Here is a 13,706-nt window from a genome sequence, read left to right as displayed (position 1 = left end):
GACGTACTTGTAGTATTTTTATTATTCTTTACTTTATTGGAAATCTATATGTGAAATAACATCATAAATAGTAGCTACTAAAATTTTTCTTTGTATTGTCCACGTCATGTTCATGGCGCAGAGGTTGTTGGTTGTTTGGCGCGCGTTGCCATAGCGACCGTATCGCAGCATCTCGCGCCGCGAAATACACCGTCAGGTCGTCGACCTCGATCTCCATATGCACTTGGCCTTTCTATTAACTAAAGCTATGTAAGTAAATATACTCGTCGTACTATTTTTCGTCTCTTTTTGTATGTAGCAGTGGGCATTATAAAATGTAACTAACTATATAATGTAACTACATATAATGTAACTACGGAGGTGGAATCGGCGGCGGATCCAGAATTAGGATTTGGATGGAATTTAGAAGACAGATTTTAGAAATATATTATCAAACAAACAGTGCGTGCTAATCTTATTTCCTTATTCTATTTTATAATATTTTCAGTTTCTCCTTAACTTTATTATTTTCCAAAGTTTATCAAAATCCAACCGCTCTTTTCCATCCTCCTTATTTACCGTCGTCTTTACGCTATTCAATACTAGATGGCGCTGTAAACTTTCAAAATTGAAACTAAATTTGCTTAGACATTTTTTTATTCACTTACATTCCAAAAGTATAAGTAAAATACAAATAAAGTTAAACAAAAAAATACTTCTTGCTTCTATATGACACAACATTTAATGATTCTGTACAAATTAATATTAATCATATACAAAATAGAAAAAAATATCTGACATGTAAATAAATTAATTTGCTTCAAAAGTTATGATATTTCGTAACTAAATCTATGGAGGTAAGAAAATAATACTAAATAGACAAATTTCTTACAAAACGGTGGAGGTGTTATTAAAAACCAAATCTTAGTGAAAAATTACTCAAAAATAATTACATTGTTAAGAACTTATAATCAGAGGGCGGGAATTTACTTGGGGTACAAAATCGGAACATAAAAATTTGAATTAATTCCAATTTACCAGAAAATCATGATAATTACTATAATACTACACTCCAGGTGGAATCAAACCTTAGTTAATAAGCCTGCTATGGTTTGACTACACTTACATGTGTACAAAAGCGTTGTCATCTCTGTTTTGTCACAGATAATGAAAGAGATAGCAATATGTTCTTTTGTTACGGCTTTGAAAAATCACGGTAACAATTTGTTACATTTCTTACTGACAATAGAAATAAAAATGCAGCCGTACATAGGAAATTAATCTCTCCATTTAATAATTATAATTAAACGAAACCATATCTAGATTTGTCCATCATTTATACAACTGTCAAACACAAATAACATTTTAAAATTAATTGCGAAACATTTACGAATTTTTACAACCGTATTTTACAAATAATAATGATTAAGAATTACTAAATGACATGTGATTACGATAGACATTCAATGTGCATTAACGGTAGGTTTTAACTTCTACACAAAGAAAAAAGGGGTTTTTATCTCTTTTTTTCTCATAGGGACAGAAAGGGATGGCAATATATTCTACGTTTTGACAATGGAAATCCAAGCTAAAGATGTACTAATTATTGCAAAAGAGAGAAAGATTCTGTAAATAATGGAATGCATTTCCATTACTGTTCATATCAATAACATAGTTGTAGTATTGTTCTACTTTTCATATAATAATTAATAATTAATTTCCTTAAAACAGTTTCGATTATATTCAACATTCTATTTATACTGCTAGAATTGTGATAAAAGACAATTGTGAACTATGGTAATATAACCTTTAGCTATTAATATAGTACTTTCTACTTCCTACGTGTTTAAAGTATTATGACCAGAATTTCTAGAAGTTCCTTCCCGAGGGAAAGTTTCTCTCGTCATGCTGTAGATGGCGTTGTCTATCTAAATATGATTTCGTGATTTAAATGCGAGGACTAAAACGTTGGCACTTATACATAAGTTGGTTACAATTAACCTAAACAACATACAAGTTGGAACGTACAATTATAATTAATACTAAACGTTTAAGACAAAGCGAAATGCCAATATTGTGTACGACACATTTATATTTTGTTAATTTATATTTTTTTTAATAAATTACACTTAAAGCGATGAGAGAATAATTAATTTGATAATGACAATTTTTATTAAACGTACTGGTTGGTATGATAAGAAATATTTAATAGTATTTCTCGATAAACTTACTGACTAGTTTTTTTTTATAAATACGCATTATAACATATTATATTGAAGCTTAACAAGATTAAGAAACCGAATTCAGTAAAGTTGGGACTGAATCTATTAATATTAGTGTATATTAAATATAGATATCCTTAACTAATGACCATGTTTGCAAGTGCATATGTGGGGTTAGACAAAATGGAACTGACGCGCGACAATCACGTGACTTATCGAACGTTATTGCCAGGGGGTTTAGACAGAGTGCATTCGTTATAAGCGATTCCATAGCGAACTTGAAAATTGCATGGAATTGACGCGCGACAATCACGTGACTTATTAAAAATTGTTGTCACTTCTATAAATTTTTAAAGTTCGCCATTGAATCGACTCGAAGCGATTGCATTTTGTCTAACCTTTCAGGTCCATACATTTTTGAAGTTCGTTATTAAATTGCTTCGGAGCTAAATGCACTGTGTCAAACCTCCTTGTACGTTTCGTAAAGTGCAGTCTGGTGGCAAATGGTATGTGAAAGTTTTTAATAATTATTTCAGCATTAGGCGATAATAGCAAAGACGATGCCAGACTAAGACTAAGTGAATACGATTTTTTTTAAAGTCATATATTCGAAACTAGCCTATATTATATTTAAGTTTTATAATGTTGCACTATTTAAGATGGTATAAAATGATGATTAGAAGACTGATGTTGAGAAAATATTATGTGATGAAAATTTAAAAATAAGTTGACTACTAAATATCTATTTCGTTCAACAGAACAAATAGAGAAGTAAAAGTTAAACTTAGCGAGTCATGATCCATCACACGGCGATTGGAATTTTTAAATACATTGAGAGAAACAGCTAAAGCATTACTATATAGATTCACAATGTCAGAGACAAAATATCATTAAGATATTGAAAGTGATATAGGAATCAAAGCATAGAAAATATAATAATTTAAAATACAAATAAGTAGAAGTACACGAGCTGCGGAAAATGATAGCTCCTACTACTACATTAGTAGATGTTTAGCCAGCGCCACGCGCGGGTCTCGGCAGTACTATGGGGCGCGGCATCATATCGAACTCCTCGACGATGGCCTTGGGGTGCAAGGCGCTGATGTTGTTGTCGACGGTGTAAGTGCGAGCGTGCGTAGGCACGAGCACCTGCCTGACGTCGTTGACGAGCCAGTCGTCGTTTTCGCGCAGCCGTCGGCGTCTGATCTGCCGGTCGCGCAAGTGCCGCAGCCTCGCCAGGTGCCCGTTGACCTGTTGCGGGCTGAGCCCAGTACGGCCCGACCGCAACAGTTCAGAGTTGTACCGGAACGAAGCCTCGGGATCGTGCCGGTTCCATTTGTAACTGGAATATAAATTTAAATTTCTAAAGATTTATATAAATAAAGTATCAATATTCTTACTACGTCTGTGATACGTACTATATGTAGCAGATATAAAAAAAAATCTTGTACCGAATCCTTTGCTATAAATATTAACTTATTTTAGTGTAAAAAACTTTGCCTTACCCAGGGAACGGTCTGGTGAGCCGCCTACGGGCGTTTGGTCTGGATCTCTTTTTCAGTTCGTTCGGTCTCAGATCGTAGGGTTTCTGGTGGTTTCGTATCGGATTCGGTTCGCGTCTGTTGCCTCGCGGTCCGTACACCGGCGCGGGCCGCAGGTCGAATGCTTTGGGGTTGTCGACGGGGTTGGTGGTTACGTCATTAGTGCGGGGGTCGTCGACCTCGCGGCTGACGCTTGGTGCGGTGATTTCGTTGATCTTGCCCATACGCTGCCAGCGTCGCCGCAGGTCTTTTAACTTCGTCTTCGGCACTTTGCGGAGTTTCGTCTGACATATGTATTGTCTCGCCTCTATGCAGCTACGTGGAGCCCATCTGCGAATCATTTTATAGAATGTTTTTTTAAAGTAATACAATGTCGTACATGTATTTTGGGTGGAGAATAACACCCTTAGTTTCAACTTTATGTTACAGAAAATTCCTAAAACCAAAATCCTAATTAGTGTCAAGTTTTATGACGAAATGTGCGTCGAAGTCACGTTTCATATGTGTCACGTACTCATAAGTAGTCAATCAAATCATCATCAGTTACGTCTAGTCACGGCTGTTAACTGCACTCTAGATAGGTGTGAATTAAAAGTCAATTCGCTTGACTTCAACATCAATTTATATTCATGTTACGATTGCTCTCACGACGTACTGCCAATTGATCCCTTTGCCTTGAACTGTATCGCAAGCATTTATATTTAAACATAAGTTGCTACCCAGCAAAAGGTATAAGTTTGGTACTAGTTGTTTTGAATAAACTTTCACATTTGATAAACTAATATATTTATGGTAACTAAATTAAAACTATTACAATTTTAATATAAAATAGTGTAATAATAACTGCCTTCTATTCTGTAAGTTTATAAATAAAGTTTCCTTTTTATTTGTTGCAAAGTATATTTGTATTCCGATTGGATGTTGCCATCAAATTAAGAACCCTCTGGAATATGTGTCGATAATCCCAAAATAAATTTCCAAATCACACATCGCCATCTGTGCAGGACATGGGGTCGGCAGGACAATGGAGCGACATAATCTGACTCCACAGCAGCTCGTAAAACTTTATGCCGATTCCCGGTATCGATCTTTTTAAACATAATCGGTTTGGCAAACCATTGTTTGTTATAAATTTAGTAAGGTAACAAGAAGTAAGCGTCAGCGGTTTTGAAGTGTTGTAATAATTTTGTTAAAAAGCTTAGCAATTTTTGCCTAGTAATGATGAACGAGACTACAAGGTTATGCTTACAGATTTACTAGATCAATAATTACTTTGTTTAATTATAAATTAAAAAAAAGTACGTATAGACAACCTCCTTTTTATTGAAGTCGGCTCAAAATGAAATAAACAAGCCATTGATTACGCTACCTCTTATAACTTGTATTTTTATAGCTCATTTTGCAAATGAATTCAGCGAACTCTGTAGTTAGGGTCAGCGCAGAGCGTAGCCACCGCGCGTGTCTCTAGCTTAGACCGTCCGCCACAATGAACCTCGCTTCCCCACTACGCTTTTGTCACGAACTTGACATTTGTTACGTTAATGCAGACTCATACTTTATTAACGGAGGGTTGTGGCGAAACTTTTGTAATAACTGCCCTTAATTGCATTTGCTCTTCGATAACGTGATATATTTTGCTTTTAGATTGTGGTGGTTCAGAGATAAAATATATTAATGGTGAACAGTACTGTAATGATTATAGTTATCAGTTTAATATCCCCATTTTGCTATTATTAGAGTTAGTGAAGATATTAAGCTTTGCTATTGATCACAAAGATAAAAGAGCCTTCGATGATCATTGGAAGAAATGGGATTTTCTGTTCTACATCCATGCCAAATTCAACGAGATCCATGCAGCTCTTCGGGAGATACTTTCTAACATCTATCCATACATCTAAACACTCACATTAATAATATTAGTAAGAAGTAAGATAAAATTATTTGATTAGTATTTTTAAAATACGAAACCTCAAAAAAAACGAAGCTGAGTTCTTATTTCTACTTAAAAGTTGTTGGTCCGGTCTTAAAAATTTCGATTTAAAGTTTTAACAAGTCGGAACTAACAAATTCCACGTCTTATTTCTTCCGAGAGCTAGTTAAACTTGCGAGCTACGAGCTTTACAGACAATTGTTTGTTTGTTGCGTTGTGCATTTCTCTTAACTTCTAGAAGCTAAATGGGATCGAAAGAAAAGGAAGTTTGTATTTAAACTACAAGATTGCTAGCTTTATTGTATCCAAAGAATTATTAATTACTTTCCTTTCTTTAGAAATTCAAAGTATTTTAACAAAACCTACTTAAAAAATATTTACCTCAAGATTAATCTGATCACGTGGTGGGTTCAAATCCCATTGTTCGACCAATGCCGTAAATAAGTCCTAGCATAAGTCCGGAGCTCAGTTAGAATGTTTCCAAGAAATATGTTCTTGAAGGTAACATATCCAACTGTTGAATGAATGAATAACTACAGATTAATTAAGATTGTTACCTATAGAGGAGTTCGGGCATCATGGCGATGCAGTTCCACTTGAGCTCTTCGGGGGAGAGTCGCTTCATCTTGGAGAATGACTGGTAGTGCATGCTCCTCAGCTCGCCGCCCCACTTCCACGCGCGAGCGCCGTAGTCGTAGATACCGCCGATCCAACGGCTCGCTTTCTCTGATAACATAAATTTTATCCAATCAATATCCAGATGTAAATGATATAATTCTACATTATAGCTTTAGTAAATTATAATGGACCAATTTAATGTCATCAAAAAGAGAAAGGACGTGATTTTAAAGTTTGAGTTTATAAAAATCTTTTACTAACCAACGTCGTGTTTGTTGAGGTAGGTGCGAAGGTTTCTGTCCTCCCAGCGGGCTGGCACTGACAAGTTGCTCTCACGGTCCTGAGGATAAAACATATCTTTCATTTATATTTACAGTTACATAATTGCAAATAGATACAAAAATTCTTAAATCTTTTAATCTTTTTGATTGTGGGTTCGATTGCTTAAAATAGCGGATTTTATCAGTCGCCTCGAAGAATTTTTTAATATCATATTATCTTTAAACTGTCTAGGACGATAATCTAACAGATTACCTTATAAATAACTCAGTTATGATTTAAAAAATGTTGTTTTTCTGATAGTGAATGATGCGTGCGAGCCTTGGCGCGTCAAAATGTTTGATCTCGGTGACCGATGGAGTGACATCGCGACCCACATTTTGGATAATTTTTCATTTATTTACCGCTGATTTAAATACAACTATGAGTAATTCAGTAGTTATTCGGTCAGATTATCAAGATATGTTTTACACATTTTGTATTTACGATGAGTAAAATGTTTATTTTGATGCCGGATATGACATTTCAAGATTCGATTACAACATTTTTTTTTAAATTTAGGTATCCACTGCCCTTGAAATGTTGTACCAAGAATTTCAATTGGAATGTTACCTTTACTTAAACCTTATAAACGGAGTAGCTATTTATTTTTTATGGTCGAAGTTTACTCATTGTCTTCCCAATTTTAAAGGAAAGAGCTAATTCTAATCAACCTAAAAAATAAGTTCATACATATTAACAGCTGGTCTGTTCTTAGATATGTAAGATGGAATTGTTAGCGTCGAGGTTAGTCAAGATTGAACGGGTATTTTAAGATTCAATCTTTACCCGTGCTTGTGATTATCTGCAAGCTCATGTCAGTAGTATTAGTTGCCCGTGTGTGTGAGTGAAGAGTTGAGTGTTCATTGCAAGCCATCATAAAGTTTGGATTTCACTATACTGTGGTTCTTTGGAATCGACAAATGTTAGGCTAAGCGTTGTAAAGTAGGACAATTGGTAATGAACGCTGGGGTCCATGACGTCACAGATCGAATCACCATTACTAAGCGTATAGATTGTTGCTTACAATGCGGCTCTGGCAATGAATCGCCTGAAGTGCTTTTTTATGATAATAATATGTTGTGCTACGAATCTTTGAAGTTATTTATTTATAAATATTAGGAATTATTACGTTATGATTGTTAATAATGTTGAATATATCTCCCTATAAACTGTGTAAACTGGAACCTTTTTAAAATTAATAATTACTAACATCAAGTTGTGTTATTATGTAATGTTGTTATATTTAATATCGAGTTAAATATTACGTAATTTAAAATAAAAAAGTAAAAATAAAAGATACTCGATGATGCATCATTATTTAAATGAGACATGATTTATGTACAGCTAAAAGTGATAAATACCGTATCTAACATATAGCGAAGTCTAGACACTAGACAAAATATTGCCGTTAAACATTACCCAGTCCAATTACAACATCCGAACGTGGACCATAATTTTTTTCTGTTTGAACAATGCTTTATTGTTTTTAGAGGTTAGTTTTCGAGCGCCAGTTAAATATTGGCAAAACATTTTTACTTCTTACTCACAATACGTACAATATGTTTTGGCTTAAAACAAACGATTATTTCAATTTTAAATAACTCGTGTTTCTTCACAAAATGTTTCATACTGTTTGAGAAATAATAGTCTAATAGAATGAATATCTGTTTATGTTAATTCTAGTATAGATGTAATAGTTTATTTTACTTAAATTTTGAACACAATTTAATCTCTATTTTCTAAAACGTGATCTAATAATGTCGGGGCGATGCGAGAAATTCATTTTTAAAAATTAGTACTAGTTCGTTGAATATCGTAAACAATCTTAGATATGTTTCTAACAGTAGTAATCAAATTATATTCATAATAATCTGCAGCTCAATGCTACGCAACAGTTTCCCGACATGCCGGCTGTCTTATCATAAAACAAACAGCGACGTGTTATTTTATCGTGGTATAAAACTTTAAAATAACTGGGCCATAAACCCAGTTACGGTGGTATCGTTGCATTCTGCGGGTAACGAGTCACCTGACACGTCATAATGCAGCTCAGAACTGATGTAAAGACGTGTCAAAACTATCGTAAGTATAATGTTTTATTTTAAAATTATAGATTGATTTTACCACACAGTTTTGTAACATAATAAAATCGGAATAAAAAGACAAAATCAGGAAATCATAGAAAACCATTTGACATCTTATTCTGAATATAATTATGGTTTGTTTATAAATTATCTAACCTTTATTATGGAAATCATTAGCCGTCCCAGTAGACTATAACTGTCGCACTATAGGTCAAGATGATTAAGGGAGCCTCTTAAATTCAATATGAGAAAATTACAAAAATTCACAAAGCTAGTGTTCAAGTACCAATTAAACGGCTGAGCGTGACTGTTCGACAAACAGTCAAGGTAAGTCGTTAATATATTAATTTTCATCCAATTCTATTTTCAACGTTACGCGTAGCAGAACATAAATAAAAGTCCAACTATCAATAAATCCACGGGCCAAATAAATAGTGCGTAGGTCTTGTCAGTTACGTATAGTCCAGTAACCGGATGACTTGGACATTTATGTCAGTAGTCGTGTGCGGTGACATGACATGAATATGACGATATCGTCGACTGGGCGGCTGAAATATGGTTGAGATATTTATGATGCTTACGATAGTAAACATCTCTTTTTTAATTTGTCATCAAACGTCGTGATTTTATCTGAAAATCGTATGGTGTTTGCTCCTAATCTTACTTTGAAAAATGTTTTTTCTATTTATGAAAATAGGATTAGAAGTTACTGGCCAAAAACGTTAGGATTAAACTTAGTCTGTTAATTTATCAAACACTAGCGGTCACTCGTTACTTTAGCAGCGTAATAATAAAAAAGTTTCTGTAATATTAACATCCTAAGAATTTCCGTCTATATCGGAATGCAAGCACTAACATTGAGTGGCATAAGCGCTGCAAAATTTCAGACTTAAGTGCGTCTAGACCGCGGCAATGTTTATGTTCAGATATTGCACACTTTGGTTACCTTTCAGTGAAAGTACCATCAAAATCTGTCTAGCCAGACAGACAGGCAGACAGAAATATAAAAATTTGAAACTTGTTTCTTAGTTATAAGTTAGGCAATAAATTTCGTAAATACAGACACTCCAATTCTTGTAACTGCAAAAATTGGGTGCATTTTCATTTAAAAATTATAACATTCTCAAGCTGTCTTTCAAGCAGTGAGTCATTGTATTATTTATTTGAACGCCTAAAATTAGCATGTGTTCACTTGACCGTTACGTACGGTACGATTGTTTGACGTCAGTCTGATGTAACGAAATCACGGTTAAATTTATCATTAACCTTCGTTATTTTACGTACATAGAACAAAACGGAATAATTCAAGACAATGAGGTAATACCGAAGTGTTCACCGCAGTATACGTGTGTTAATATAATAGTTATTCCAGAACGGTTCAACGGATCTCACTGAAATTTGGTAGTCAAGAAAAACACATAGGCTACTTACTAATTTTTTACACATAACACGGACGGAACCGCGGGCGACTGCTAGTACTGTATATAAAATGTTTTAGTGTTAAACGAACCGCAAAACATAAACACGAGCAATCTAGAGCAGTCAAAACTAGAGGTCACTAGTGTTGCAAGATAAAAGAGAGCAGTTAGTCTATGACAGCGTACACCTGTACACCAGCGCACCGACATCGGTTATTTCTGAACATAAACAGTGTGCGGCCTAGACGCACTCAGACTGAAACTGTACAGAGCTTAATGCCATTCAATGTAACGTGTGTTAGTGCTTGCATTTCGATATAGACGGAAATTCTTTGCTAGTTAACGGAGCTACATTAAAATATTTCATTCGAGCACTGAATGTTTTCGTATAACGTTGAAGTATTTTTCTTATTATACGGAAATAGATAAGAGGTTGTGTTACAAAAAGCATAAACGCAATTCATAGTTCAAACAAAAATTATACTTAAAACACGGAAATTTAAATATGATTTATAACTGCTATTTGCTGAAAGCCTATTACATTTTTCGTTAATATAACTCGCTAATTAAACAAAGCAAACAATCAATAACGTAATCCGTAATCCGCTTATGTTCGTTATTACATTGTCGGTTTTAAAATATTTTCAAGGATATGTTCACATGTAGCGGCTGCATTCGAGCGCTAAAATAAAGCTTTACCGCACATAGTACGGTAATAACTATTCGGCCCAAACACTTCATCTGGCAGTGTGCAAAAATGCCGGAACGTTTAAAATACTAAAAACACGCTATGCACTGAAAGGCGTATTTATTTATTTATTTTCCACTCGATCGAAACACAAATTGTCTGCAAAGCTTTGAAATTGTTATACAAAAGTTAAAGTACTTTGTGAATCATGGAAGTGTTCATTGTTTTCATTTATCTTGTCGATTATATGTAACTTGCAGATTTTATTTACACTTCAACAGTCCAAGGATTTGTAATCTTTATTAAACATAAATCAAACTCCTCCTCCACCTCCTCCTTCCTCCACCTTGTATAAAATTAAATTTTTGTGTAAAAATAAAGTATTTTAAAACAACATCTTTGAGACCATTGTCGCAAAGTTAAACATAGGTTGCTATAAATATTCAATTGTTAAACGTTTCAAGTTCTACGAATACGTATTCATTGTCGTAATTGTCCTTGGCCCACAATAGCTATATTTACCATTCTTATTTCCTTACATCAAACTTTTATGTGAATATTTTCGCGAAGCACTCCACAATAAATGTTTTATGGAAGAACATTTCGCGAAATTTGTTTTTAAACATCTTAACGATGTGTGAAATGTTAAACAAGGCATTATTTTTTATCGAACGGCCTTACTTGTTGATAGATTTAAGATTTGTTTTTAATAAAGTAATATATTGGGTAATAAATGTTGTTAAAATTGATAAAATACGTAATGAGTCTTGGAAAAAAAATATTTTTTTGATTTAAAAAAAATATGTTTTTATAAATAATTATGTCTTAATTTTTATAAAGTCTTTATTTTCTGCCTGAGAAGTTCTTTTTTAAAAATAAATCAACAAATATTTTTTAAGTGAGAAAATTTATAGCCGAATTAAGCCATCATTGTGATAGAGTGGGTTATTAATGTCAAAGTGATGGTTAAACTATTTAATTTGGAATAGCTTTATTGTGACAAGCAATTAATTAAAGTTGTTTTTTTACAGTTCAGTAGATTAGGTCAGTATTTTTAATTTTAAATATGGGTTGAAGAAAAGTGGACCAAGTTCATTCACTGCTGTAAACATTTATAAGAAAACTAGCGGATCCGACAGACGTTGTCCTGTCTACACGTCTTTAATTTGAAAATTCGAATATTATTTAAAATTTGACACTGCGATGGTAGCGCCGTCTGTCGGATCCAATGTAAAACATTCCAAAAGCAACAACTACTAATAAATTAAAAATTAATTAAAAAAACATTGTCCAGCGGACAAAATTTGTGAATCTAAACCATTCCCAGATCCCCTTGAACACACAAAAAATTTCATCAAAATCGGTCCAGTCGTTTGAGAGAAGTTTAGTAACATACACACGCACAGAAGAATTATATATATATATATATAAAGATGTATGTTTCCATGTATCCAACAATGCGTCATTTCAGGGAGTTTCTATTATTGCAAAATACGAAAAATAATTTTATCTAAATAAAAAAAAACTAATTTTAATAACTTCTTCATATTAATAATCGACATATCAAAAAATAGAATAAATTGAAGAATCGAAATGTATATAATGTATTCGTTACGTCTCATTAAAATTATAACATCGAATGCTCAGAGGTAAGTCGAACCCAGGGTCGGCATAAAAGCTTCGAACTCTAACTACTGAATTACGAGGGCATTTCTTTAGAATGAGATTAGATTGTGACATGTTTAGAATTAAGTATTGTTAATGTGCATTCCTCGTCGCAGACAAGAGCAATTAATCGCGGAACTACTTCCAGAAATCCCGCGAGATTCGTAAATTTGGCATTTATCCAGTATTACATATACATATGTGCGACTGTTATATACTTCGCGGTTCTGTTACACTTCAATTTAATTTAGAAATATGTTGCTCAAGTATTTGCCGAAATTATTTCTTGTCGATCACGCGACCTGCTATTGAAAATATTCGTGACTCAAACATATACTTAGTGTTATTGCTCAGTTCAGAATAGTGTTTCCTGAAAGTTCTATTTCATTTATTTTTATGCCTTTTTAATGCTAATAGTAATTTTAATTAGACATAACCTTCAATCGGAGAATTTACACCTTATTATTTAGGTACGTATGTGATGTGAAATCCTATAAGAAAAGCAATGAAATTAAATCGTGTTTAATTTTATGTACTTTTTATGTATGATCCGGAGAATTTTTATGTTTCCGGTGTTTGTTCTTCCATCACCTACACGACTGGTGATAAAAGTGTGTATATTCAAACAAATCCTAAAAGTACGTTTCATATCTATCGTTATGTTTACGTTTTCCTCTCATTAGCACGAGCGTGGGAATCTGAATAATTTAGTTTAATTTTCGCACTGAGCTCAAAATTTTCTTGCCAAGTAGGTTACTGAAGCGATTTTTTTTTTGCAATAAATCGCTATGTCATTCGCTTATCAACGATATGTTAATATGTTTAATATTTACAGTGGATTAATATCAAAGAACAATGAATGGATAGTCCTTTATCAGTGGCCTAGACCTCGTATCGCCGTCCATTAGTTCGTGAGATACGAAGCATTTAACTAATAGTATTTGTTGGCGGCAAATTGTTCTCGTTGAGATGCGATGGCGTCACTGCCGGCGCCGCGCGGGCGCTAGCCTAATAGGCGCGATGATAAGTTCGGTTTTAGCGAATTGTTAAGAGAGCATATTTCACTAAGTATAGAGAGATATCAGGAAACTTGGTGACAAATATTCAGTAGTAAAAAAATTGGGTTTAGTCGTGCCCAATTATTGGGATCGTTTCAATCAGAAACCAATTATTCAATTCAAATAGCAAAATTACGTGAAGGTTGCCCGCGGCGTGTAGTCCTGACATTTTGTGTTAGTCA

At 33.8% G+C, this 13,706-nt stretch overlaps 1 protein-coding gene across 1 annotated transcript in view; it reads right to left on the bottom strand.

Moving 5' to 3' along the window:
- Positions 1-2,192: 2,192 nt before the first annotated feature.
- The window catches only part of LOC106125418 (uncharacterized), an 84,929-nt gene continuing 73,415 nt past the window's right edge, over positions 2,193-13,706 (bottom strand). Inside the window, exons 4-7 of the mRNA XM_013322612.1 lie at positions 6,552-6,630; positions 6,230-6,398; positions 3,707-4,072; positions 2,193-3,543 (exon numbers count right to left, since the gene is read on the bottom strand). Of these exons, the coding sequence (XP_013178066.1) occupies positions 3,213-3,543; positions 3,707-4,072; positions 6,230-6,398; positions 6,552-6,630 (945 nt within the window). The 3' untranslated portion in view covers positions 2,193-3,212. The remainder of the gene's footprint in view (positions 3,544-3,706; positions 4,073-6,229; positions 6,399-6,551; positions 6,631-13,706) is intronic.

The sequence above is a fragment of the Papilio xuthus genome, unplaced genomic scaffold, assembly GCF_000836235.2.
Source record: "Papilio xuthus unplaced genomic scaffold, Pxut_1.1 DF825928.1, whole genome shotgun sequence".
Classification (NCBI taxonomy): Eukaryota; Metazoa; Arthropoda; class Insecta; order Lepidoptera; family Papilionidae; genus Papilio; species Papilio xuthus.
This window is presented reverse-complemented; position numbering and strand designations above follow the sequence as displayed.